The 27,097-nt window shown below is 36.5% G+C and overlaps 1 protein-coding gene across 38 annotated transcripts in view; it reads left to right on the forward strand.

Moving 5' to 3' along the window:
- The window catches only part of HERC1 (HECT and RLD domain containing E3 ubiquitin protein ligase family member 1), a 197,980-nt gene that overhangs the window by 55,374 nt on the left and 115,509 nt on the right, over positions 1–27,097 (forward strand). For all 38 annotated transcript variants that reach the window (XM_084967006.1, XM_084967044.1, XM_084967018.1 and 35 more), the window contains exons 4-17: positions 2,044–2,238; positions 3,686–3,997; positions 6,591–6,687; positions 7,739–7,882; positions 9,202–9,329; positions 11,004–11,148; positions 11,251–11,422; positions 12,750–12,884; positions 13,193–13,358; positions 18,781–18,906; positions 19,909–20,130; positions 23,767–23,919; positions 24,047–24,179; positions 25,836–26,027. In XM_084967006.1, the coding sequence (XP_084823132.1) occupies positions 2,044–2,238; positions 3,686–3,997; positions 6,591–6,687; positions 7,739–7,882; positions 9,202–9,329; positions 11,004–11,148; positions 11,251–11,422; positions 12,750–12,884; positions 13,193–13,358; positions 18,781–18,906; positions 19,909–20,130; positions 23,767–23,919; positions 24,047–24,179; positions 25,836–26,027 (2,320 nt within the window). The remainder of the gene's footprint in view (positions 1–2,043; positions 2,239–3,685; positions 3,998–6,590; positions 6,688–7,738; positions 7,883–9,201; positions 9,330–11,003; positions 11,149–11,250; positions 11,423–12,749; positions 12,885–13,192; positions 13,359–18,780; positions 18,907–19,908; positions 20,131–23,766; positions 23,920–24,046; positions 24,180–25,835; positions 26,028–27,097) is intronic.

The raw sequence follows: 27,097 nt of genomic DNA on the forward strand, positions 1-27,097 counted from the left end.
TTATTTATTTTTTCTTTTTCCACCACCCTTGTGGCATGTGGAAATTCCCAGGCCAGGGATCGAATCTGAGCCAGAGCTGTGACCTGTGCCAAAGCATTAGCAACTCAGGGTTCTTAACCTACTGCACTGGGCTGGGGACAAGTCAGATCATTAACCCACTGTGCCACAGTGCAAACTCCCTGTAATAGATTTTTAGATAAAAAATTTTAATCTACTTGGGCCCATAATCCTTCTTTTGTTGGCAGCAGGATTTCAGATCGTTATTAGGGCCTGGCAGCCCTTACTTATGCATATTTTGTTTGTATTCACTGGGAAATTATTTGTCTGACATACATATCCTCTTGTTTTGGGTACTGTTTAAAAATTTTGACTAAAATCAGTCTATCCCTTACTATTTAAGGGTCTACAATATAATAAGTTGACTTTTGAAGGTTCCTCTTTTATTGTTTTGCTTGGTTCAGCAAAAAACCCCACAAAAAACAAACAAACAAAAAAACACACCAAAAAACCCCCTAAAATGTGGACAACAAATTAACAACAGCTGTAGTCAGAGATAATATCTTTATTTTATGTAATTCATACAAGTCAGTGAAAAATTCATTATGCCCTGATAAATAAATGGGCAGAAATTTGTGGTAAGCAAGAAGATGGAAAAATTTTAGCTCCTTCGATGATAAGTGTGAAGTTAAAAAGAATGCATTATCTTTTTCCTTGCTTAAGTTTGCAAAAAAAAATTTGAAGCATGATATTTGTTATTGATATGGATGCAATGAGATTGGTACTCTCATATAGACCTATTCGTTGGATAAGTCAATTGTGATGACAATCCTAGGTCCTGCGTTTTTGGCAGGGTTTGTGAGAGTCAGGGGAAGGGAGAAGCCTGGATTTTTAGAAAGTGTTATGAACAGCAATAGCCTTTACCATTATATTCAACACAAATAGTAAGTAAGTCATGATATTTTATATGGCTATAGCTATATCTATATGTACATATATAGTTATTTGCATGAGTATTGATGTGCTCTGGACTTTTATTATTTTTAGGACAGCCCTTGTTTTGTATGTTTCTGGTGATAAAATAATACTGTAACACCACTTTTTTTTTTTTTTGCTTTTTAGGGTTGCACCCGCAGTGTACGGAGGTTCCCAGGGTGGGAGTCTAATTGGAGCTACACCTGCCTGCCTATGCCACAGCCACAGCAACGCAGGATCCGAGCCGCGTCTGCAACCTACACCACAGCTCACGGCAACGCCAGATCCTTAACCCACTGAGCAAAGCCAGGGATCAAATCTGAAACCTCATGGTTTACTAATTGGATTTGTTTCTGCTGTACCACAGCAGGGAACTCCTGTAACACCACTTTTGAAAGCAATTTGGTATAAATGTGTTTCAAAAATTGTAAGATTGTTGTCATTTTTTTTCAGATATAGTAGTCCTTTTTGTGAGGTACTCTACTGAGGAAAGTAATTAAAAATGTAGTAACAACTATATTCTTAAAATGGCTTATTTAACAAACAAGTAGAAAAAATCTAAATGTCTTCTTAAAGGAAAATGTTTAAATAAATTGTGATTTTTACATTAGATGGAATGTTACTGAATCAAATATGAAGATTAGTAGACATAGAGAAAATTTTGCATGGCCCTTTTATATGTCCACTGTGATAATATTTATGCAGAATTCTGGAAGGGACATACATAAAAAAAATAACTGTTAATGATGGGATTATCAAAGGTGGGTTTTTTACTGCTTTGTTTTTCTGTTTTCTCTTGTATGCATTAATAAAATGTTTAGTTAAAACAGGCTTGATTGTGTGTCTTCACCTTCCCATTTTTGCCATCTTTGTTAGTATTTCTAAGTGATTTATTCTGCAGGAGTGCATAGTCTAGCCATCTCTGTTTAAGATTGGATGTATTGTTCTTAGGTTATTTGAGCAGTTGAGATAGTTTTAGAGGAAAGAAAGTGAACAAAAATTTCAGAGAATATAAAAATATCTGCATTAAAAATGTCTTGACTATTTATGGTGTGTTTCTTATTTCAATAGGTTTGCAGAATGGCTTCTGATTACTCAAGAACATGTGCTAGCCCAGATAGCATTCAGACTGGTGATGCTCCCATTGTCTCAGAAACCTGTGAGGTTTATGTTTGGGGTAGCAACAGCAGCCATCAGTTGGTAGAAGGCACACAGGAAAAAATACTGCAACCCAAACTGGCCCCTAGTTTCTCTGATGCTCAGACTGTGAGTTCTCTATATACATTACAAATTGATAGATGGTGGGGTTTGCTTTATGTAACATTAAGAGTGGGGTTTTTTTGTTTGTTTGTTTTTAATGAATGAATTCTTGCTTGTTTCTTATCCATATTGTTTCTATTTGATACTACATCAGTTTTTCCATTTTCATAGAAAAAAGCATTTCCTTAACAGTGTTTCCAAGTTTCAAAAATTGAATTTTGATTTGAAATTTTAAAAAGAATTATGAATGGCAACAGACTTGCCATTATATTTCACACAAATGGTAAATAAGACTAAATAAAAATTAGAATTTTCCCTTTACCAGATTGGCATTTCATGTTCTTATTATGATACTTTTAAATATTTATTTATTTATTTATGTATTGCTTTTTAGAGCCGCTTCTGTGGCATATGGAAGTTCCCAAGCTAGGGTTCGAATCGGATCTATAGCTGCTATTCTACATCACAGCCACAACAACATAGGACCCGTAGGACCTGAGCTACGTAAATGCAGCCATAAAAATAAAATAAAATAAAATAGGAGTTCCCGTCGTGGTACAGCGGAAACATATCCGACTAGGAACCATGAGTTGCAGGTTCAATCCTTGGCCTTGCTCAGTGGGTTGAGGATCCAGTGCTGCCGTGAGCTGTGGTGCAGGTCACAGATGAGGCTCAGATCTGACATTGCTGTGGCTGTGGCATAGGCTGGTGGCTATAGCTCTGATTCGACCCCTAGCCTGGGAATCTCCATATACCATGGGTGAGGCCCTAAAAAGACAATAAATAAATAAATAAATAAATAAATAAATAAATAAATAAATAAAATGGAAATGCAAAATGTTGGGACTTAAAATTTTTTTTCATTTTTTCAAATTAATTTAGGGTATGTGTCTTACACAGTTCTTAGTATAATGGACCCTAAGGAATTTCAGGAGAACTATTTCTTACCTTTCACCAATTATTTAAAAGGATGCTGAAACATTTTACTTTTTTTTTTTTGTCTTTTTAGGGCTGCACCTGTGGCATATGGGGGAGTTCCCAGGCTAGGGGTCTAATCAGACCTATAGTACACACACCACAGTTCATGGCAGCACCAGATCCTTAGCCCACTGAGCGAGGCCAGATAGTGAACCCACAATCTCATGGTTCCTAGTTGGATTCATTTCTGCTGCTCCACGATGGGCACTCCTACTTGATTTTTCGTTGAACCATGACCAGGTGGATAACCTGAAAAGATAAAATATACATTAATTTGAGTTCAACAATAAAGTCAACATGGATAGGCCATTAATGGTTTTTCAGATTTTCCGTTTACTTCTTAATCACTATGGAAATTCATATTTTGACTTAAAAGATTTACTTTGAGCCTCTTTGGTAAAAGTCAGTCTTAAATGTTATGCTTTCATTCTCATAGAAGCATTTTATATTTATGATTCTATTTGTTTGCTTGTAGATTGAAGCTGGACAGTACTGCACTTTTGTCATTTCTACAGATGGCTCTGTCAGAGCTTGTGGTAAAGGCAGCTATGGGAGACTGGGCCTTGGAGATTCTAATAATCAGTCTACTTTAAAAAAGTTAACGTTTGAGCCTCATAGATCCATTAAAAAGGTCTCATCTTCTAAAGGATCTGATGGTCATACTTTAGCTTTCACAACAGAAGGAGAAGTCTTCAGTTGGGGAGATGGCGATTATGGGAAACTGGGACATGGAAATAGTTCAACACAGAAATATCCCAAGCTTATTCAGGGCCCTCTGCAGGGAAAGGTATGTGCCTTCTTTCTGGATTTAAAAGTGATTAGATGCATTGGTGCTATAATTGCTATAATTGGCAATATTTTCCAGATTTTGATGTATTCTTTTTGAAGTAGCCTGCCCTCTGAACCCTTTGGCTTAGCTTTTGTGTATTTGCTTGATGGTTTGCAAAACACTTTCATGTGCATTGCTTAATTTCACTTCTTGTAACAGCCTTGTTAAGGTAGTTAATTATTTGTATTTCACAGATAGGAAATTAACAATAATCCATTTCACAAATACTTATTTAGCACCTTCCAAGTGGCAGATAGTGTTTTAGGCATTATATATATAGCACTGAACAAAACGGACAAGATCCTTGCTTTCACAGAGCTTTAATCATAGAGCTTTAATCTGTGGGATAGAGATGATAAATATATAACCAAACACATAAAATAATTTCAAATTATAGTAAAGAAAAGAATGAATAATATAATACTAACTTGGGCAGGGTGTGCTGTTTGAAAATGAGGTCAGAAGGTTCTCTTGGACTAGGTCGTGTTCTAATAGAAACTTAAATGACCCATTTGGTGTGGTTAAATAACTTACCCAAGGTCATGCACAACTAATTGGCACCATTATAAACTGAACCTAGATCTACTTTTTAAATTTCTATTTTACCTTTGTTTGAAGAAACAAAGCAATTTTCATAACTTAAAAGTATATGCTATATTGTGGGTTCCTTCATTTTAAGATTGTGTTCTTTCCATGAATCTTTTCGTATCTAAAAATCTTTTAAATTTAAAATTTTAATTTTATACCAGAATTACAAGTGGGACACTTTCTATTCATGGGAGTTTGTCTGACAAGGTTGGCTATCAAATGAATTTTACTTTATTATAACTTTCAATTAACTTAGACATCAACTTCAAAGCAATGAGCCTTGGAACATTCCACTTAACATCAGGGGATGCTTGATAAGATGTTGAGTGTGGGCCTTTAAGGAACTTCAGATAAATACTCTTTTTATTTTTATTTTTGCTTTTTAGGGCTGCACCTGCAGCATATGGATGTTCCCAGGCTAGGGATCAAATCAGAGCTACAGCTGCTGGCCTATGCCACAGCCACAGACAGCATCTGAGGATCTGAGCTGCATGTGCAACTTCCGCCACAGCTCATGGCAACACCTGATCCTCAACCCACTGAGCAGGGCCAGGGATCGAACTCACATCCTAATGGATCCTAGTTGGGTTCATTAACTGCTAAGCCACGAAGGGAACTCCCCAGATAAATACTCTCTAAAGTTGTATTTTTTGTTTTTCTGGTATCTTCTTTCTTAATTCCCATCGTTTTTAATTTTATTTACTTATATTCTTTTTAATGTTCCATTTTATAATGGAAATGTTAACCAGTTAAAAATAACTTAGTATTGGAGTTCCCGTCGTGGCGCAGTGGTTAACGAATCTGACTAGGAACCATGAGGTTGCGGGTTCGGTCCCTGCCCTTGCTCAGTGGGTTAAGGATCCGGCGTTGCCGTGAGCTGTGGTGTAGGTTGCAGACGCGGCTCGGATCCTGCGTTGCTGTGGCTCTGGTGTAGGCGAGTGGCTACAGCTCCGATTCGACCCCTAACCTGGGAACCTCCATATGCCGTGGGAGCGGCCCCAAAGAAATAGCAAAAAGACAAAAAAAAAAAAAACCCAAAAACCAGAAAAAAAAAAAAAAAAAACTTAGTATGAAAATCATGAAAGAAAAAGTCCCCCAAAATAAATTAATAACTTACAGATAAAAATTTCACAAGTTCTTAGCATATTATTTAGAATGTATTAGGTGCTCAGTATTTTTAATTGAATCTAAAATTTGAATTTTCTAAAGTGAGTTCTAATTTTTGGAGATTAAAAATGTGGGATTATTAGTTTAGACACTTTTTCAGTTCATCTTCTTTTCAGAAGTTACTGATTTCTATCAGTGTTAAAAAAGATATGTGATCCCCAAATTATGCTGCTATATATCATTACTTCCCTGATATACTTACCAACTGTATAGCTATTTGAGAGTAAAGAGATACTATCAGGAGTTTGATTAATATAAGCTTATTTCACTGCTTAGATCGTTCTGTATTAATAATAGTGTGTTTTTGAGAGCTATCCCTGTTATGTGATGAGTTTTTCTTGATTAGCCAGAATTGAAGATTTTGTATTAATGTTATATTCAAAGTTTTTTCATTGTTCCATCAGTGTTCAGCCCTTTCCAGCTCTTTGAGTAAAGACATGACTGGTGATAAAATATTGTTGCAAGTGATTAGATTGATGTATTTGGGGTGAGGGCGGGGAAGGCAGGGAGCAAGAGGGTGCTGCTAACCTTTACAGTTGTTTTTTGTGTGTGTGTGAATTAAGAAAAGTTGTCCTCTTTGGGTACAAGCTAGAGTTCATGGCTTGGCCAGCACAGCATAGGCGGTATCCAGCACTGTCTCGGTCCTTGTCCTGGGCACAACCTCCACAGCTGTCCATGGCACTTCCTGGATGAGTGTGATTATCAGTATCTCTGAAGTCTCTGTGTATTAGGATCAAATGTGAACTGTATGTTTAGCATCTTTGTGTTCATCAAATTCACTTTGTGTGCAATGCAGGTAGTTGTTTGTGTGTCAGCTGGATACAGACATAGTGCTGCTGTCACGGAGGATGGTGAATTATACACGTGGGGTGAAGGTGACTTTGGAAGATTAGGTAAGATTTTTTAAAAATTGAAGTTATTAGCACAGAAAAATATAAATGATGGTTACTGTGAAGCGATGAAACTAAATTTAATAGGCCAATGATTGACGTTTATTTTATTAGTTTTAAGCTTAAAAGAAGATAATTTTATATAGCGAGTACCTAGATTCTGGTGCTAAAATTTAAGATGTAATTAAATTTAGCAAGTATTTACTGCTTTTAGCAGGCACTATAGAATTTCAGGGAGGAGAAAGATAACATCTTGAAGTGATCCTAAAGTATATAATCTAGGAGGTAGTGAAAACAAGTCCATTAACATACTAGACAGCACTAGATAAGTGTTATGCAAGGAGCATAAATGTTCTTCTACTGATTCATTGAAGGGACTGGGTGCCTCAGGTTGGGAGCAACCTGGAAGATTGAATGAGAAAGATATTAGAAATGATTCTGTTTTTTGTATTTAATTGTACTTTATTTATTGGTCTTTTTAGGGCTGCACCTGTGGCATATGGAAGTTCCCAGGCTAGGGGTCGAATTGGAGCTGCAGCTGCCTGCCTACACCACGGCCACAGCAACACTGAGCAAGGCCAAGGATCAAACCCACATCTTTTTTTTTTTTTTTTTTTTTTTTTGTCTTTTTGCTATTTCTTGGGCCGCTCTCGCGGCATATGGAGGTTCCCAGGCTAGGGGTCGAATCAGAGCTGTAGCCACCGGCCTACGCCATAGCCACAGCAACACGGGATCCGAGCCGCGTCTGCAACCTACACCACAGCTCACGGCAACGCTGGATCGTTAACCCACTGAGCAAGGGCAGGGACCGAACCCGCAACCTCATGGTTCCTAGTCAGATTCGTTAACCACTGCGCCACGACGGGAACTCCCGCAAACCCACATCTTCATGGATACTAGTCGGGTTCATTACTGCTGAGGCACGACGGGAACTTCTTAACTGTACCTTAAAAATACCTTAATTCTGTTGTAATGTTTATTCTACCTGTGAAGTAATGGCCTAAAGAAAAAGAGCTAACATCATTTCTTTGTCGTTATGTGTGTTTTATCCAAGGTCATGGTGACAGTAATAGCCGTAACATTCCAACATTAGTAAAAGACATTAGCAATGTAGGAGAGGTTTCCTGTGGCAGTTCACATACTATTGCTTTATCTAAAGATGGCAGAACTGTATGGTCTTTTGGAGGAGGAGACAATGGTATGTAAAAAATTATTTGTTGATAGCTTTGACCTTTTTTCCCTTGAATTAAAAAAAAATTATTTTTCAGCTGTACCAGGCCTCTTGTAGAAAAACTCAAATGTGGGTGAGCAGAAATTAAGAAATTTGAATGAACTATTTCTATAAATGTTGCTATAACCATTGTTAAAATTTTGGTAGGTAGCCATCTAGATATATATATGCATTTACGCAAATATGTACATATATATTTCTACAGAGATGTCTTTAAAAGCCAGAGCAGATTATGTACCATAGATATCATTTTATAACCTGTTTGTTTTTATCTAATAATATCTCATAAATAGCTCTCTCAACAAATATGGCTCTACGTTTTTATTTTCAGTAGCTCAAAGTATTCTTTCATGTGATTGTAGCAGAACTTACAAAACAATTTATTATCCTTGACTAAATCTTTTTCTATTTTACTCAGTTATTCCCACCAGCAACATGAGAATGCTCACTTCCCCATATTTCTCAACAATACTGGTTATTAAAGTTAAGATAATAAAAAATTTCAGTAGTGAAAATAGTATCATTTAATTTATATTTTCGTCTTGATTGGGTTGTATTTACATGTTTTTGGCCATTTGTTTTTCTTCTCTGGTGATATGTCGAGTTTTCTATTTGGTGAATTATTGAATCTTTTAAAAAATTAAAAATAATCATATACATACATGTTCTTATTATAGGACCTGTTTGTTTATTTATTTATTTGTCTTTTTGACATTTTCTTAGGCTGCTCCCGCAGCATGTGGAGGTTCCCAGGCTAGGGGTCAAATTGGAGCTGTAGCCGCCGGCCTACACTAGAGCCACAGCAACGTGGGATCCGAGCCACGTCTGCAACCTACACCACAGTTCGTGGCAATGCCAGATCCTTAACCCACTGAGCAAGGGCAGAGATCGAACCCGCAACCTGTGGTTCCTAGTCGGATTTGTTAACTACTGAGCCATGACGGGAACTCCAGGATCTGTTTATTATATCAGTAAATTTGAAGTTAGAAGTATAACTTAAAGGGGATAAAGACAGCAAATTGATTTTCCATATCTCTCTTAAAGTAGTTTTAATTGCTTGAAATTAAGGTTCAGAAAGTAGTTGTTTATTGGTTGTTTCTTGTAATAAAATCATTCACTTGTTAACATCCTCTGCTATCAGAAACTTAGGCTTTCTAGAATGTGGGGAGTCTGTCAGGTTAGTGATGGAAAGGTTAGTGACATTTATCAACATTAATACTTAGAGAAAGAATAGAGGTTCTTAAAAACAAGTAAGTTGTTTAACTTGAAACTGTTTATTTTTACAGGCAAACTTGGCCATGGTGATACCAACAGAGTGTATAAGCCTAAAGTTATTGAAGCTTTGCAAGGAATGTTCATTCGCAAAGTTTGTGCTGGAAGTCAGTCTTCACTTGCTTTGACATCAACAGGGCAGGTAGGACTAAGGAATGAACATAAAAGGCTTAGAGTATTTCAGAGGACCAAGTGACTGAAAAGTAATAATCATATTTAAATTTTAAAGTTAAAAAATATATTTTAAAGTTAGTCTACTGAAATGAAATACTTTCTCCTGTTTTGAAGAAGTAGAGTATCTGAGAAGAAACCAGATTTTCTGACCTGGTCTGTATAAGCCAGGTAAACTTGCTGTTAATCCTATGTTGTTTGTATTAAGGTGGGTTTTAAGAAGTCTTTAGCAGTAGGCACACCTTAATTCTTTTCCTAAAAAGCATGAATTGTGGAGGCAAGTGAGACTAGATCTTGCTGGAACTAGTGGTATGAACTAACAAGACAGTAAGGTGATCATTTCCAGATGGAAAATAATCTGAGAAGGTTAGGTGTTCCTGAAAAAGGGTTACTCAGGCTTAGGATAGTCAGAATTGTATAATCCCTTTATAAACTTTTGATTTTCTCCATGAGTATTTTGGTATTCCTCTGTTTGTATATTGGTGATGGAGAGAGTCCAGGTGTGGTGATAGACTGATAGTAACTGCCTCTAACATCCATCAGTGATGACAGTGGAAAAGTGAGCTGATCACTCATTATCTCACACATAGGGATCTATTATGTGCTAGGCAGTGGTATAAAAATGTTTCTGACATTCACATGACGGATGAGTAGCAAAGCTGAAATTAACATATAATTTAATTATTTTTAAAAGATTAGCATGCCATATCCTAAAAAAATCTGACTCAAAACTATCAGAGTTCCTGTTGTGGCTCTCTGTAAGGATGTAGGTTTGATCCCTGGCCTCACTCAGTGGGTTAAGGATCCAACATTGCCGCAAGCCGTGGCATAGGTTGCAGATGCAGCTTGGATCTAGTGTTGCTCTGGCAGTGGCACAGGCCCCAGTTACAGCCCCGATTCAGCCTACCCTGGGAGCTTCCATATGCCACAAGTGTGGCTGTAAAAAGAAAAAAGAAAAAAAACCCTATTTATCATTTGGTATTTAATTACATTAGTCATTTGTTATAGTGCTGGTTACGGTCTTAAAATTTAAGACTCCTCTTTTACATCTTTCTTGCGGTGAGTTTTGTGTTAAGAATCCATGAATCCAAGCCAAAAGATGCTCACTTATTTGATGTATAGCCGCTGGCAAATCATTGACCTTCCTTGAAAATCATGTACTTGTTTTTTATGAGGGATAATTATTTCTGCTTTGAATGATTATATAAGATAATTATTTGAATTAAAAGTTTTTATTTATTTATTTATGTATTTTTTGTCTTTTTGCCTTTTCTAGGGCCATTTCTGTGGCATATGGAGGTTCCCGGGCTAGGGTTCCAACCAGAGCTACAGCTGCCGGTCTACACCAGAGCCACAGCAACGCCAGATCCGAGCCACGTCTGCAACCTTCACCACAGCTCACGGCAACACCGGATCTTTAACCCACTGAGCAAGGCCAGGGATTGAACCTGCAACCTCATGGTTCCTAGTTGGATTTGTTAACCACTGAGCCGTGACAGGAACTCCAGAATTAAAAGTTTTTAAATAACAAAAAGTATTATTTAGTATCAAACCAAACTCTTGTTTAATAGATGATATTTATTCTTAGACAATGTAAGTTTCTAAGCTACTGTCTCAGGATATTATGTGTATGTATTTGTTTCAGGTCTATGCTTGGGGCTGTGGAGCTTGTCTAGGTTGTGGTTCTTCAGAAGCTACTGCACTGAGACCAAAGCTTATTGAAGAACTGGCTGCCACAAGAATAGTTGACATTTCTATTGGAGATAGTCATTGTTTGGCTCTTTCTCATGGTAAGGTCATTTGTTTTTAAAGAAGCAGTATTAACTATTACCTCCTATGAATATTTTACATTTAAATTTGGCTTTTCTTTGTTCGTTATGTTTTATTTTTAGATAATGAAGTTTATGCGTGGGGCAATAACTCAATGGGGCAGTGTGGCCAAGGAAATTCCACGGGTCCTATTACTAAACCAAAGAAAGTGAGTGGCTTAGATGGCATAGCTATTCAACAAATCTCTGCTGGAACATCACATAGTCTGGCATGGACTGCTCTTCCTAGGGACAGGTAAGTATGCCTAAGTTTAAAACGTCTTATGTTTTATTAACAGCAAAAACATCAATAAAAGCAGAAATAATTGTACTTAGTTCATTAAATACCCTTCTGAATATTTCTAGTCTTATTTTTACTGTCATAGACATGGCATCTAGATTTCTTTTGATTTGTATGTTGAGATTAGTTATGTTCCATAAACAAGAAGTTATACTCTATATTTAAGTACTGTCTTGGGAATTCCCTGGTGGTCTGGCAGGTCAAGGATGCAGCGTTGTCATTTCTGTGGCTTGGGTCACTGCTATGGCACAGATTTAATCCCTGGCCTGGGAACTTCCATATGCTGCAGATGTGGCCAAAAAAAAATTAAGATACTGTCTTAAGTGTCTTTTAAACATTTTGAATTCCTTTTCTGCCTCCAGATACTGATCTTAAAAACTGTTTGCATATCAGGAGGAAGTTAAATTAATCAAAGTCAGAACTAGGCTTTATTGCTTTTTTAACAGTTAATTAGCTTCTTTGACCTTTATCTGGTTGGTTTTCGGGAAAAAAAAAAGCAGTGGCCATACTTTTAAATAAAGAAGTTACTTTTTACATAAATTTAGCTTTTTCCTAAAGTGATAACCATATCTTTTAAAATAATCAGGTAGATAATGGCTAGCTAATATTAGAAGATGGAATTTTAAGGCATTTTGGGGTATTTCAGCTCTTTTCTGGTGCATGCCGGCTAATTAATAATTTAGAATGTGTTATATTTGTATTCTAAATATTTTCTTCATATGGAATTTATTATAACATTCTAAGTAATTTAAAGCATTTGTAGGTAATTACCCTCCAAAACAAAGCTGAAAATTTAATAAATTGGATATAAATAATCTGCTGTTAGTATCAAATTTGCAACTTCCCACCTTATATGTAGAAAGTTTGTTCCCAAGATCTTGAAAATCTTCACAAGAATTTTCAAGGGTTTTCTTTTAGTAGGTTTCAGTATATCACTTTATAAAGTCAGGCCGTTTTTCTTAGTATGAACTATACATCTAAGAACCACATGAGGCCCTAGTAGGTCATATGGCTCAGCCCTCTGACTTCAGGTAAGTGAATATCCAAACCTTCCAAATAGGTAATGGTTGTATGTTTTCTTCCTGAAGAATTCTGGGGATGGCAAATTCTTGGTTTTCCTCAGTTGCTAAAGTGAAGGGTTTTATCACCTTTATAATCAGAAGGGTCTTCTGTATATCTTGCTCATGTCTTTCAACTTTAGTAATGGTTTAATTTTTGTTCTTGATCATAGACAAAACTTCATGTTAAGACTTTTTAATGATTTTCTTATGCTTCCTTTTAGACAAGTTGTTGCCTGGCACCGACCTTATTGTGTAGATCTTGAAGAGAGTACCTTCTCACACCTTCGTTCATTTCTTGAGAGATACTGTGATAAAATAAACAGTGAGATTCCCCCACTCCCTTTCCCTTCATCAAGGTATGTTACATATATGTATATTTGTGTTTTTGTGTACACACGTATTACTTAGTAATTTTGAATTTTGACTTATTCTTTCTTATTGTTTCCCTCTCAATTATATGAAACTTCTTAATAATCTAAAAGTGCTAAACCTAGGTACTTATAATAACCTCTAGGAAAAGTTACCCATAACTTCATGAATCACATTTTAAAAATTACTGTTAGTTATAATTTGACAAAATCTTCAAAGAAAAAGAAGTTACCCAAACTGGATAGCATGTCCTCTTTTATATTCTAGAAATTTATAGCAGTCTATTTGGTTTCAGGGAACACCACAATTTCCTCAAGCTGTGCCTGAAGCTGCTTTCAAATCACCTTGCTCTTGCACTTGCGGGAGGGGTGGCTACCAGCATTCTTGGAAGACAGGCAGGTCCACTTCGAAATTTGCTCTTTAGACTGATGGACTCAACTGTCCCAGATGAAATCCAAGAGGTAAGAGTATGGGACTTGGAAACCTGTATCTCAGCCACATCTTTCCCTGAGGTTGTGGCTCCTAAATTCAGCTGTATCAGAAAACTTCAATTGGATCTTCTTTCCGTTGCTCCTATTTTCTTGTGGGAATAAACTTTTTGGTTAACTTGTCTTTTAAGACAAAGATCAGGTATCATCTCTGAGACACTTTTCATTCCTTGCTCTTCTGTGAGGTTAGGTTTCTCTTGTGTATATTCTCATCATATTACATTGGTTTGTAGTTGTCTGTTTACAAATGTCTTTTCCACCAGAAGATAAATTTTTGAGCACAAGGCCCTGTTTTTTATTTTATTTAATTTTTTATTGTGATAAAATACGCATAACATAAAATTTTCCATCTTAACCATTATTAAGTATACGGTTCAGTGGTGTTAAATACAATTATAATGTTGTACAATCATCACCACTGTCCATCTCCACAACTCTTTTCATCTTATAAAATTGAGATTCTGTACGCATTAAACAGTAACTCCTCATTTTCCCCTCCTTTCACCCTCTAGCAACTACCATTCTACTTTCTCTGTCTATAATTTGACACATTAAGTGTGTCATAAAAGTGGAATCATACACTGTCTTTTTGTGACTGGCTTATTAGCACAATGTTGTCAAGATTCATCTATGTTAGGTAGCATATGTCAGAATTTCTTTCCTCTTTAAGGCTAGAGTAATCTTTTGTTTTATATGTATATATCACATTTTTGCTCATCCTTCGTCTTTATGACCTCAGATTAGGCAATGGTTTCTTAAATTTGATATCCAAAGCACAAGCTACCAAAGAAAAAAGAGATAAATTTGGCTTCATCAAAATTAAAAGCATTTATGTTTCAAAGGACATTATCAAGAAAATGAAAATACAACTCACAGAATGGGAGAAGTATTTGTAAATCATATATCTGATAAGAGTCTGGTTTCCAGAGTATATAAAGGAGCTTTATAACTCAACAGTAAAAAAGATGGATAACCCAACAAAAAATGAGCCAAGAATCTGAGTAGACATGTCTCCAGAGATGATATACATTAGGCCATTAAACACATGAAAAATATTCAAAATCATTAGACATTAAGGAAGTGCAAATTAAAATCAGTGAGGGTAGTTCCCTTTGTGGCTTAGTGGATTAACTTGACTATTATCCAAGAAGACGAGGGTTCGATCCCTGGCCTTGCTCAGTATGCTAAGAATCCGGTGTTGCTGTGAGCTGCAGCATAGGTCGCAGATGCAGCTCAGACTTTATGTTGCTGGGGCTATGGTGTAGGCTGGCAGCTGCAGCTCTGATTTGACTCCCAGTCCGGGAACTTTCGTGTGTCTCAGGTGTGGCCCTTAAAAAAAAGAAAGAAATCACAGTGAGATACTGCTTTATACATATACACTGAATGTCTATAATCAAAAAGAATGACAATATCAAGCATTGGTGAGGATGTATAGAAAATGGAACCCTCTGCATTGTTCGTGGGATTATAAAATGGTGCAGCTGCTTTGGAAAATATTTCTGTGAATAGTTAAATATAGAGTTACCATACAGTGCAGCAGTTTCACACCTAGGTCTATACCCAAGAGAATATAGAACATCTACACACAAAAAAACTTGTATATGGGTTTTGTAATGGTATCATTCATAATAGTCAAAAAGTAGAAACAATCAAGCAGACATCTGTCAACTGATGAATGGATGAAAAAAATGTGGTATGTCAATACAGTGTAATATTATTCAGCCATAAAAGGAGATGAAGTACTGATACAGGCTACAACATGAGTGAACCTTGTAAACATTATGCTGAGTGACAAAAGCCAGACACAAAAAGGCCAGATACTATTTGATTTCAAGTATATGGAATGTGCAGAGTAGCAAATCTATAGAGACACAAAGTAGTTGTCAGGAGTTTTGGGGGAGGGAGAGATAGGGAGTGACTACTAATGGGCATAGGTTTCTTTTGGGGGTGATGAAAATGTCCTAAAATTATACAATAGTGATGGTTACACAACTCTGTGAATATACTAAAACCCATTGAAGTTTATATTTTTAAAAGGCGAGTTTATGACATATGAATTATATGTCAATTTTTTAAAAAAGCAAAAAAAGATACTGTGATTTTTCAACTGGAAGGACATATCCCTGGGATGTAGGTAGAGGAGTATTAATCTGGTGTGGTTAATTGGAACTTAAAGGATTGAATATTATCAGGAACAAGATAGTATATATATATATATATATTTTTTTTTTTTTTTTGGGTCTTTTTGCTATTTCTTTGGGCCGCTTCCGTGGCATATGGAGGTTCCCAGGCTAGGGGTCTAATTGGAGCTGTAGCCGCTGGCCTATGCCAGGGCCACAGCAACGCCAGATCCGAGCCACGTCTGCAACCTTCACCACAGCTCACGGCAACACCGGATCGTTAACCCACTGAGCAAGGGCAGGGACCAAACCTGCAACCTCATGGTTCCTAGTCGGATTCGTTAACCACTGCGCCACGACGGGAACTCCAAGATAGTATAATTTTTAAAAGGTTGAAAAGTATTGGAGTAAAGTAAGAAAATTAAACTTAAAGGAATTATTTCTAGAATTGTTTTATTTCTTCCTTAGTCTCCTTGTACCTACTCCTTGGAGAGTCCTTAGGAGGTAGATTCTCCCAGGCTGTTCCTGTTCATTTTTCCTTTTCTCTGAAACTTACTGTAGTTTATCTATTTGCGGCAATCAGTGCTGTTGTTATTTTTTGTTCTTCTTTTTCTTTCTTTCTCCCCCTGCCCCCTTTTTACGGCCACACCTGCGGCATATGGAAGTTTCCAGGCTAGGGGTAGAATCTGAGCTGCAGCTGCCAGCTTACACCACAGCCACAGCCACACCAGATCCAAGCTGCATCTGTGACCTACACCACAGCTCACAGCAACACCAGATCCAAGCTGCATCTGTGACCTATGCCGCAGCTTGTAGCATCACCAGATCCTTAACCCACTGAATGAGGCCAGGGATTGAACCAGCATCCTCATGGACACTATGTCAAGTTCTTAACTCACTGAGCCATAATGGAAACCCCTCCCCTTTTTTGGTTGCTTTATTTTGAACCAATTGTAGAATTAAGGAAACATTGTATAAGCAGTAGAGTTTTCTTCCCCTAATAGTAATGTCTAAAATTACCACAGCATAGCTATCAAAACAAGAAATCAACTTTGGTTTAATACTGTTAATTAAACTGGATACCTTATTGGAAATGTTACCAGTTTTCTGCTAATGTTCTTTTGCAGGAGCCTATCCTGGATCCCATATTGCATTAAATTGTTATTTCTCCTTAGTCTCCTGTACTATATAACAGTTTCGTGTTTTTTCCTATCTTTCGTGACTTGGACCATTTTATGAATACTGGTCAATTATTTTATTAAATATCTCCCTGTTATTTTTTACATTTGGACTGAAAAAATAGGTTATGCACTTTTTGGCAAGAATACCACAGAAATTATGTGTCCTCCATACATTATCATAGGGTTCATGATATTGATGTTTCTTATTAGTGGAGATTTTGACCTTGATCACTTGGTTAGGTGCTGTGTACTTGGTTTCTACATCCATCAGTAGCTTTTGAGAAAGGATAGATATAAAATATATTCTTCGAGAATATAGTCACACTAAAATAGTTTGTGAATTGACTATCTTTATGCATAATTGAGGTGTAGTATTATAAATTGTAAATCATTTTTCTGGTAAGAATTGTGCAATTATCTTCCAGCTTTCAGGTTGTTACTTTGAAAGTCAGCTGTTCAAATTTTTGATCCTTTTATGGAAATCTATTTTTCTCTCTGGACTCTATAGCGAATTCTACTTGTCCTCTCTGTTCTCACATTTCAGAATGAACTGATGTGGGTCTCATTTTATCCATTGCTGTGTATACTTGAGTGGATTTTTAATTAGGAAACTCATGGCCTTCAGTGTTAAGAAATTATCTTGAAGCGTATTGTTGCTTTCCTCTTCATTATTTTCTGTGTTTTTCTCCCTTTCTTTGGAACTCACTGTTAGGATAATAGATCTCCTGGTCTAGTCCTCTTAATTTTCTGGTATTTTCTTTCCTGTTTTCCATCTTCTTTTCTACTTAAGGGAAATTAATTTTTATATTCTAACTTTTGTATTGAAGTTTTAAAATTTCTTATAGCATATTTTTAATTTATAGGAGCTCTTAACCATTGAGTGTTTCATTTTAGAAATAAAGAAGCTGTAATCCAGAGAAGTTATGAAGCCTAAGATAATGCTGCTATTCTTTATGCTGTTCCTGCTACCTGGACCTTTGTTTGTTAAGGCCTGCTCATTTTTCAATTCTTAACCCAAATGCCTAATCCTCAGTGAGAACTTTCATGAGCCATAGGCCATGTTAGTCGCCTTTATGTATGGGTGTTCACTCAATTTTGTACTTCTTTTTGCTTTCCCTGTGTGACTCATCACACTTAAAATTGCTTAGGATCTCATTTTCTTACTAGACTGTGTGCTTATGAAAGCAGGGCTGCTTTTTTTTGTCTTTTTTTTTTTTGCTATTTCTTTGGGCCGCTCCCGCGGCATATGGAGGTTCCCAGGCTAGGGGTCGAATCGGAGCTGTAGCCACTGGCCTACACCAGAGCCACAGCAACGCGGGATCCGAGCCGCGTCTGCAACCTACACTACAGCTCACGGCAACGCCGGATCGTTAACCCACTGAGCAGGGGCAGGAACCGAACCCGCAACCTCATGGTTCCTAGTCGGATTCGTTAACCACTGCGCCACGACGGGAACTCCTTTTTTTAAAGTTTTATTGAAGTATAGTTGATTTACAAAGTTGCGATAATTTCTACTGTACAACACAGTGATTCCGTTATACATATACACACATCCATTATTTTTCAGATTCTTTTCCCACATAAATTATCACAGAATATTGGGTAGGGTTCTCTGTGCTACACAGGCAGGTCCCCATTGGCCAGTCATTCCATATACCTCTGTATGCATATGCCAATCCCAAATCCCCAGTCCATCCCTCCCTCCCACCTGTCCCCTTGGGTAGCCATAAGTTTTTCAAAGTCTATGAGCCTGTTTCTTTTTGAAAATAGGGCTTTTATCTGTCTTGGTCATTTCTACATTCACAGTACTTCACAAAGAGCTTTACCACACTCAATGCTATAGAATCAACACTAAATACTTATTGCATGATGATTTAGTTACAAATCCAAAATGTATATTCTAGTCTTCTTAAAGACATCTAAAGGACTTTTCATGCTTGTTTTATTCACAAGCGTACTTCTTTAGACTTCCATGATTCACCTTCTTTAGAATTCTGTGATCTTAATAGTCAGTGGACTTATTTTTCATGTGTTTCTATTAAAAAGAGAAGAATTAGGCCAAATAAATCTACTTTTCTTTTTTTTTTATATCAGGTGGTAATTGAAACTCTGTCAGTGGGAGCAACCATGCTGTTACCTCCGTTACGAGAACGTATGGAATTACTTCATTCTCTTTTACCCCAAGGACCTGATAGATGGGAAAGCTTATCTAAAGGACAGGTGAGCCTTTGCATAGTATCTAAGTAAACCAGTAATATTACAAAAAAAACCCAAAACTGATTTAATTGATTGCCATGTGTTCATGGAATGATACTTAACTTGATGAGTCTGATAAATCCTGGTATTTAATGTTTTCTCCTAGAAGAGTTTCTAGATTTCTAATAAAAGTGAAGCAAGTGATAATTTGTTAGATGATTTGGGGCTAATTATTGAAATTATACTGATGTTTCTAGTGTTGTTTACATTGTCAAACCAGAGATCTTTTAGTTTATTTGTAGTGTGCTGAGGTGAAATCAAAGGCTGCTGTTGTATAGTAGTGTGCTGCTGTTGGTTCTGTGCTCAGAACTTGGTTTGAAATAGCTTATATAAAAAGTAAAACAAGATGATTATGAAAAAGTAGTTGATGAAATAAGTATGCTCATTCTTTTAATTTTTAATATCATGTACATTAAAATAAGTATATTTTGCTCATCCAAGTGGAACAATCAATTGTAGAGTTAAAGATTTGAGGGAAGAAGTACTTAACTGGCAATATGCTATCCATAGATGCCTTCCAGTGAGTATTTTGCATTGGTTTAGATTTCAAGTGATTTCTTAGAATCACTAATGAGTAAAATCTTAATCTAATATGTATTAAATTAACATTAGAATAAATAGTTTCATTGGTAATAATTCTGTAGAATATATATAGTTTATCTGTTGACATTTCCTACTCCTCTTACTTTAGTGGTAAAATCATTATGTAGCATGTGCCATTTTAGTGTTTCAAGTAGTAAAGGATAAAATAAAACACTGTAAGTTGCAAATTTCCCAAAAGGTATTAGTGGCATAGCTTTTTAAAAAATTATATACTTTGTAAAAGATTGTTGTTTATCAGGATATTAAGCAGATTAGTTATCATTGGTATGGCTTCTTTTTTCCGGCATCTTTTTTTTTTAACTAGTGGATTTTAAGCTAATTATTGTGTGTTCCTTTTTCATCAATGGAAATATTTTCCTTTAGAGAATGCAACTGGATATTATTCTGACAAGTTTGCAAGATCATACCCATGTAGCCTCCTTACTTGGCTATAGCTCACCTTCTGATGCTGCTGACCTCTCTTCTGTATGTACTGGCTATGGAAACCTGTCAGATCAACCTTATGGCACTCAGAGCTGCCATCCAGACACCCATCTGGCTGAAATTTTGATGAAGACTCTCCTAAGAAATTTAGGATTTTATACGGTAAGTTGCTCCTTTTTTTTTTTTTTTTTGTAGTAAAAAAAAGAATAACCTTTTTTTTTTTTTGGAGTAGATAGGAATTGCTCCAAGTCAAGGTATTTTGACATTTAAACACTTAATGAAGTAAATAAAACTCTAGACTCCACTCCCCTAAAGGGGAAAATGTGTCAGATCATTGTGGGTGTCAAAGGACCTGTAATTGAGAATTAGTAAGATTATTATTTTTTTTAATTTTACCAAGTTTTTCTGTTGTTAGTGTATAGGAATAAATAGATAAAAATAATCAAAAACATTTCACAAGAGAGGAATAATGAGAAAGGGATTAACCTTGCCAGATATAATCTTAAAATTCAACAATGTGGTTGGTACTGACTAAAAATAGGCTAGTCAACAGAAGAAAAGACAGTGGACACTATAGCTTTCTCTGTATTAGGATGCCATTAATTCTTACTCTAATTCTTAGATCCATCTCTCTTTCTTTCCATTTCTATGGCTTCCAATCCATGCCATCACAACCTAAGGTTAACAGCATTGTTGTAGTTGTTGTCGCTGTTGGCGGTCTCTCTCAGCATCTTACTACTAGAATAACCTTGTATTAAATGACCTCATTTTATGAAATTAAAACTTCTTCAGCCTCTTCATCATTTGGCTTACATAGCACCCTTGTTTTAGCTCATACATGGCATACCTATCTTGTGCTCTCTTTTTCTGTCCACCAATCTGTGACTTCTTTAAGACTTGACTGTTCTAGGAGTCCTTGCTCAAATAACCTTTTGCAACTATGTAATTATAACTGCACACCTCTCAGCAATTTTTAAAGTCAAAGTGTACACTGCAACTTAACTTTGAATTGTTTGTATATCATTTCATATTGTCTTCTACTCCTCTTAAGAGTTTGGTCTGCATAAATTTTTTCTTCTGTATAAGTCTTAATGTTCTTTTCTGTCCAACTTGAAAGATTGTTGACTGAGTCTGAGTGGCAGTTGTTCCTGTAGAATTATTTTCTTTCAGATTTAAGAAAGTAAATTTGATTTGATATTTGGCTGCAAATTGGAAACAGTGTTATGGTATATCCATTTTTTATTGACTGAAATTTTTTTCCAAAGTTGTATTGAAGTAGTGCTGCCCTAGAGTAATATGTTTTTTATGCCATTAGGGCTGAGGTAGATGTGTATATTATATGGAAATAGAAATAAAGCACTGCTTTTGGGCTGAAAATCATAAAATGTTTCTTTCTGATGTAATTTAAACCAAATTTACCATGTTGCAAAATAATGGTGTTTGTCTTAGTCTGTTTGGGCTGCTATAATAGAATACCATAGAGTGGGTGGCTTATATACAACACAAATTTATTTCTCACAGTTATGGAGGCAGGAAGTTCAAAATCAAGCAGCTGACAGATTTGGTGGTGCCTGCTTCTTGGTTCATAGGCAGCCCTCTTCTTGCTGTGTCCTCACACAAGGGAGTTCTCTGGAGTCTCTTTTATAAGGTCACTAATTCCATTCATGAGGGCTCTGCCCTCATGACTTAGTTACCTCCAGATACCACTATATTGAGAATTAGGCTCAACATAAGAATTTTGAAGGGACACAAACATGTAGTCCCTGGCAGTAGTCATTTGGCCACTTATGATGGTGGTTATATAGCAAGGGCCTTAAAAGTTTTGAGAAATTCTCTTGCACATTATAAACATTAAAGACCATACTTTATGCACAAATATGTTCACCATATCATTATTTATAAGAAATAGAAGTTGGAAACAACTGAGTAACAACTGAACATAGGGGAATGGTTGCTTAATGAAATATCTCTTAAATTTTATGTACATATGGTTTATGAAAACAAAATATTTGTGAATCTAGAGTTCCCTTTGTGGCTCAGTGGGTTAAGAACCCAACTAGTAACCATGAGGATGTGCGTTCAATTCCTGGCCTTGCCAGGTGGGTTAAGGATCTGGCATTGCTGAAGGTGTGGCGTAGGTTGCAGGTGCAGCTTGGAAATGGTGTTGCTGCTGCTGTGGTGTAGGCTGGCAGCTGCAGCTCCAATTCGACCCCTAGCCTGAAAACTTCCATATGCTACAGGTGCTGCTCTAAAAAAAAAGACAAAAATAATTTTGTGGCTCTGTTAGAAAAGAGAAGACTAAGAATATGCAGTATTACGAAAAAAATGAAAAAATGTCACAAAAAATTAGGAAAGAAATACACAAAAAATATTAGATAGGGTAGTTGGCTAAATGGTGATTTAAACTTTTTTTTGTTGTTGTGTTTTTGTCTTTTTGCTTTTTCTATGGCCGCACCCGCAGCATATGGAAGTTCCCAGGTTAGGGATCTAATCGGAGCTGTAGCCGCCCGCCTACGCCAGAGCCCTAGCAACATGGGATCCGAGCCGCGTCTATGATCTACACCACAGCTCACAGCAATGCCGGATCCTCAACCCACTGAGTGAGGCCAGGGATCGAACCCGCAACCTCATGGTTCCTAGTCGGATTCTTTAACCACTGAGCCATGACGGGAACGCCAAACTTTTTTTTAATACAAATTTCACTTTGTATATTTTCTAAAGTTTTTACACTTTCTTCTTAAAAAAATATTTTAAACTTGAAATAACTTTAAACTTACACAAGAATTAAAAAAATCATTCAAAGAACTCCATCTGTACCCTTCAGCCAAATTTGCTTTCTCTCCCCCTCCTTTCCTCCCTCTCTCCCTTCCTCTATCCATCTGTCATTTGAGAGTAAACTGCAGATGTCATGCTGGCTGATCTTAGGCACTTAAGCATGTATTTCTAAAGAAGGACGTTCTCTTACATAACAACAAAACAATTGTTTGAATTCAGGAAATTTAACATTGATAAAGAACTATCATATAATATATAGTCCATACTTAAATTTCTACAGTTCTCCCAGTATCTTTTATGGCACTCTCCCCCTATCCACCCAAATCTAGGATCATACATGACATTTAGTTGTCATGTCTCTTTAGTCCACAGGTTGCTTTTATAATCAGAAACAAATTTAATTTCTAAGAATTGTGTTTTGGAAAGTAATAGCATTAAAATGTTGAAGTATGTTGACTTTGGGTATTATTGTTTTCCTTTTTCTTATTTTCTGCATTTTATTTATTTATTTATTTATTTATTTTGTCTTTTGTTGTTGTTGTTGCTATTTCATGGGCCGCTCCCGCGGCATATGGAGGTTCCCAGGCTAGGGGTCGAATTGGAGCTGTAGCCACCGGCCTACGCCAGAGCCACAGCAACGCAGGATCCGAGCCGCGTCTGCAACCTACACCACAGCTCACGGCAACGCCAGATCGTTAACCCACTGAGCAAGGGCAGGGATCGAACCCGCAACCTCATGGTTCCTAGTCGGATTCGTTAACCACTGTGCCACGACGGGAACTCCTATTTTCTGCATTTTAAAAGTTTTTGTGATGAAACAGTATTACTTTTTTTTAATAGAAAGACATTGAAATTGTTTGATAAATCTAATCATTTTATAGCTAATAGCAGCATAGCAAAGATTTAAAGATTAATAATGGGAGAAAGGAGACAGTGGCTTCTTAAATCAGAATCATTTATAGTAGGACATTAATTTTACTTTCAAACATTTCAAATGTAATCTTCATTTACGTATAATTTTAGGACCAAGCATTTGGGGAACTAGAAAAGAATAGTGATAAATTTCTACTTGGAACATCGTCTTCAGAGAACAGTCAGCCTGCTCATCTTCATGAACTGCTGTGTTCACTGCAGAAACAGCTGCTGGCATTTTGCCATATCAATAACATTAGTGAGGTATGTGATTTTTTTTGCCCTTTATGGTCATTTCTCAGGGATCTGGAAACTCAGGTATTTGGGTAAACTATGATATTTTTATACTTTGAATCTTCCAAAGTGGTAATTTAGGAACTTTCTTCCTCAGAACTCAAGCAGCGTGGCATTGCTTCATAAACATCTTCAGCTCTTGTTGCCTCATGCTACAGATATTTATTCACGTTCAGCAAATTTGCTCAAAGAAAGTCCTTGGAATGGCAGTGTTGGAGAAAAATTAAGAGGTATGTATGGTAATCGGTTTCATATTTAATCAGTGGTTATAAAGCAAGAGTTCCTAACATTTCCTAAGAGGGCCTGAAACTTCTGAGTGGAATAGGAATGACTTTGAATCTTTCATATTAAAGTTTCCTTTCATCTTGGTCTTGGGGTGATGGTAAAAGTAATTGAACTGATTAATCTTGAAAGAGCCTAATGAGCATGACAGAGGTCTAATTTAAAGGTATTGTGTTATATATACTCAAAAAATTAATATTAAATGACATAAAGTAAGATTTTCGTCTGCTATTTCTTTTCTTTAGCATTTGCCCGTGTTCCTCCTTCCTTCTTAAAATGCTTTTTCTTTTCTCTGTCTTCTTTGTAGTCACAAGCCTATATTTACACATACTTATCTGATCATTCTTTTTCAGTAGATTCCTATAAGCTCCTTTTTCTCGAATGATATGCCTTTTAATGTTTAGAATCCTCTGAATTTTGCTATCTATTCTCTTTTCTCCAAGAATGATCTTAACTGGTCCCATTGTCTTTAACCACCATGTATATGTTGACTCCTATATGTGCATCTAGCTGAGAACTCCTTTTTCACATGAGAGCCTTTCTAGGTGTCTTCTAGGAGCCTTTCCTACTAGGTATCTTTTCTTGATTGCCCCAGAGATAACTAAAATTCAATGTCTATCCAAAAGCCAACTTATTTCTGAATTTCCCCGCTGGAAAAAAGAAATAAACTGAGAAATTAAAGCCATTGCTTATTAGACACCTCCATTTTGTTGTTCCACAAGCATATAAAATTTAATGTGTTCAAATTGAACTCATCTCTGTATGGTCCTCCCTGCCCCCCAACATACAGTGAAATGTTGAAACAGAATTGGCTTAAAGCCAGTACAGATGATAAAAAGACATGCTTTGAGGTTAATTTAATTTAATTTAATTTGGGGGGGGGTCTTTTTGTCTTTTTAAGGGCCGCACCCATGGCATATGGAGGTCCTCAGTCTAGGAGTCCAATCAGAGCTGTAGCTGCCGGCCTGCAACACAGCCACAGCAACGCCAGATCCGAGCCGTATCTGCAACCTGCACCACAGCTCATGGCAACGCCGGATTCTTAACCCATTGAACAAGGCCAGGGGTCAAACCCACATCCTCATGGATGCTTGTCAGGTTCATTAACCGCTGAGCCACAATGGGAATTCCTGATTTTAATTTTAAAACGAGTAAATTTGGTTTGAAAAACAAAAGACTTCCCTCTCTAGAATATAAGCATCATGAAAGCAGAAATTTTTAGCTCTTTGTTCATGGCTATATCCCTTTTGCCTATACTAGTGTCTGGTATGTTGTAGGTCTTCAATAAATATTTCTTGAGTAAATCTGAAAATGAGAATAAATTTATGAGTGAGAAATTCATAATGCATTTTAAGGGAAACAGCAATAATCTTTTGAGTTTGTTGACCCAGGGGTATGTGTGCTTTCTGATAAAGTGTCTTTTGTAATCACTTTCTGTAAGTTAGTAAATACTACCATACTAGTTACCAGAGAGTTATATAATAATTCAATGAAGAGTTATTGAATTAGTGTACTCTAGTTCTAGGCAGAAATAGTATCTATTAATTTTTTTTAAAAGTTTGTTTGAAACAGTTGATCTATGTTAAATTTCTTACCCTTCATAGATGTGATATACGTCTCAGCTGCAGGCAGCATGCTCTGCCAGATTGTTAACTCCCTACTGTTACTCCCAGTGTCAGTGGCTCGACCTTTATTGAGTTATCTTCTTGACTTGTTGCCACCTCTTGACTGCCTTAATAGACTCTTGCCAGCTGCAGCTCTTTTAGAAGACCAAGAGTTACAGTGGCCTCTTCATGGTAAGTAAAGATAGTAAAGGAGCAAATAATGCTTTTTGTGAAGAGTTGTTCTTCTTGCATGCAGTAGGCAAATCATATCTGACACTTGGGTGTTTAATGTAATCAAAAGGTAAGTTTGTTTCTGTCTGAGAGCTTACAGTCTATAAAGTGGCAACTGAGATGGGAAAATTTAAGAGTTGCTTATATTTAAGTGTCAAGAATAGAGTCTTTATCTGGGAGTTCCCTGGTGACCTAGTGGTTAAGGATTTGCCATTGTCACTGCTGTGGCTCCAGTTCTGTCCTTGGCCTGGGAAATTCTGCATGCTGTGGGCTTAGCCAAAAGAAAAAAAAAAAAAAAAAGTCCTGGAGTTCCTCTCGTGGCTCAGCGGTTAACAGACCCAACTAGTATCCATGAAGACGTGAGTTCAATCCCTGGCCTTGCTCAGTGGGTTAAGGATCCTTTGTTGCTGTGGCTGTGGAATAGGCCGGTGGCTTTGGCTCCAATTTGATCCCTAGCCTGGAAACCTCCATATGCCATGGGTGTGACTCTAAAGAGACAAAAAAAAAAAAAAAAAATCTGATCATCAGGTTTGAATAGTGTATTTCATTCATCCTAAGACATACTTTTTTTCAAATAATAACATGCTTTTTTTCAAATTTTGACATGCTTTAATTGGGATACATAAAATGGATGACAGGAAAGCATTGTTTCATGATTCATTCAACAGCATAGTGGCACATTTTACAATCAGTGGATTGATTTGGTTAAGTTACTTCTTAAAAGACTTTTAGTTTTAAACCTTTGACAGTAAAATATTTTGTGTTTTGGTTGGGTATATAGATAACTGAATATGAAAGATGCAAGATGGAAACCTATTTTTCTGTGTTTTTCTTTTTAGGTTCTCTGTAGGAAATAGGCATAACACGTGAATTCACTCATAAAATGTTGATGATTTTATTCCATTGAATATAGCTTAAAATATCATGTCCAGAAAACCTGGATGTACTTTTCCACTGAAGTCTGTCTATCCTAAGGCTATCAAAGGAGTTTCATTATTGAAATCTTAAAATCCTTTCAAGTTTAAGTGAGG

Source organism: Sus scrofa, chromosome 1, assembly GCF_054392235.1.
Source record: "Sus scrofa isolate SSC_HxYL_T2T_F1_AM1 chromosome 1, Sscrofa_HxYL_maternal_Yorkshire_Landrace_v2.0, whole genome shotgun sequence".
Taxonomy (NCBI): Eukaryota; Metazoa; Chordata; class Mammalia; order Artiodactyla; family Suidae; genus Sus; species Sus scrofa.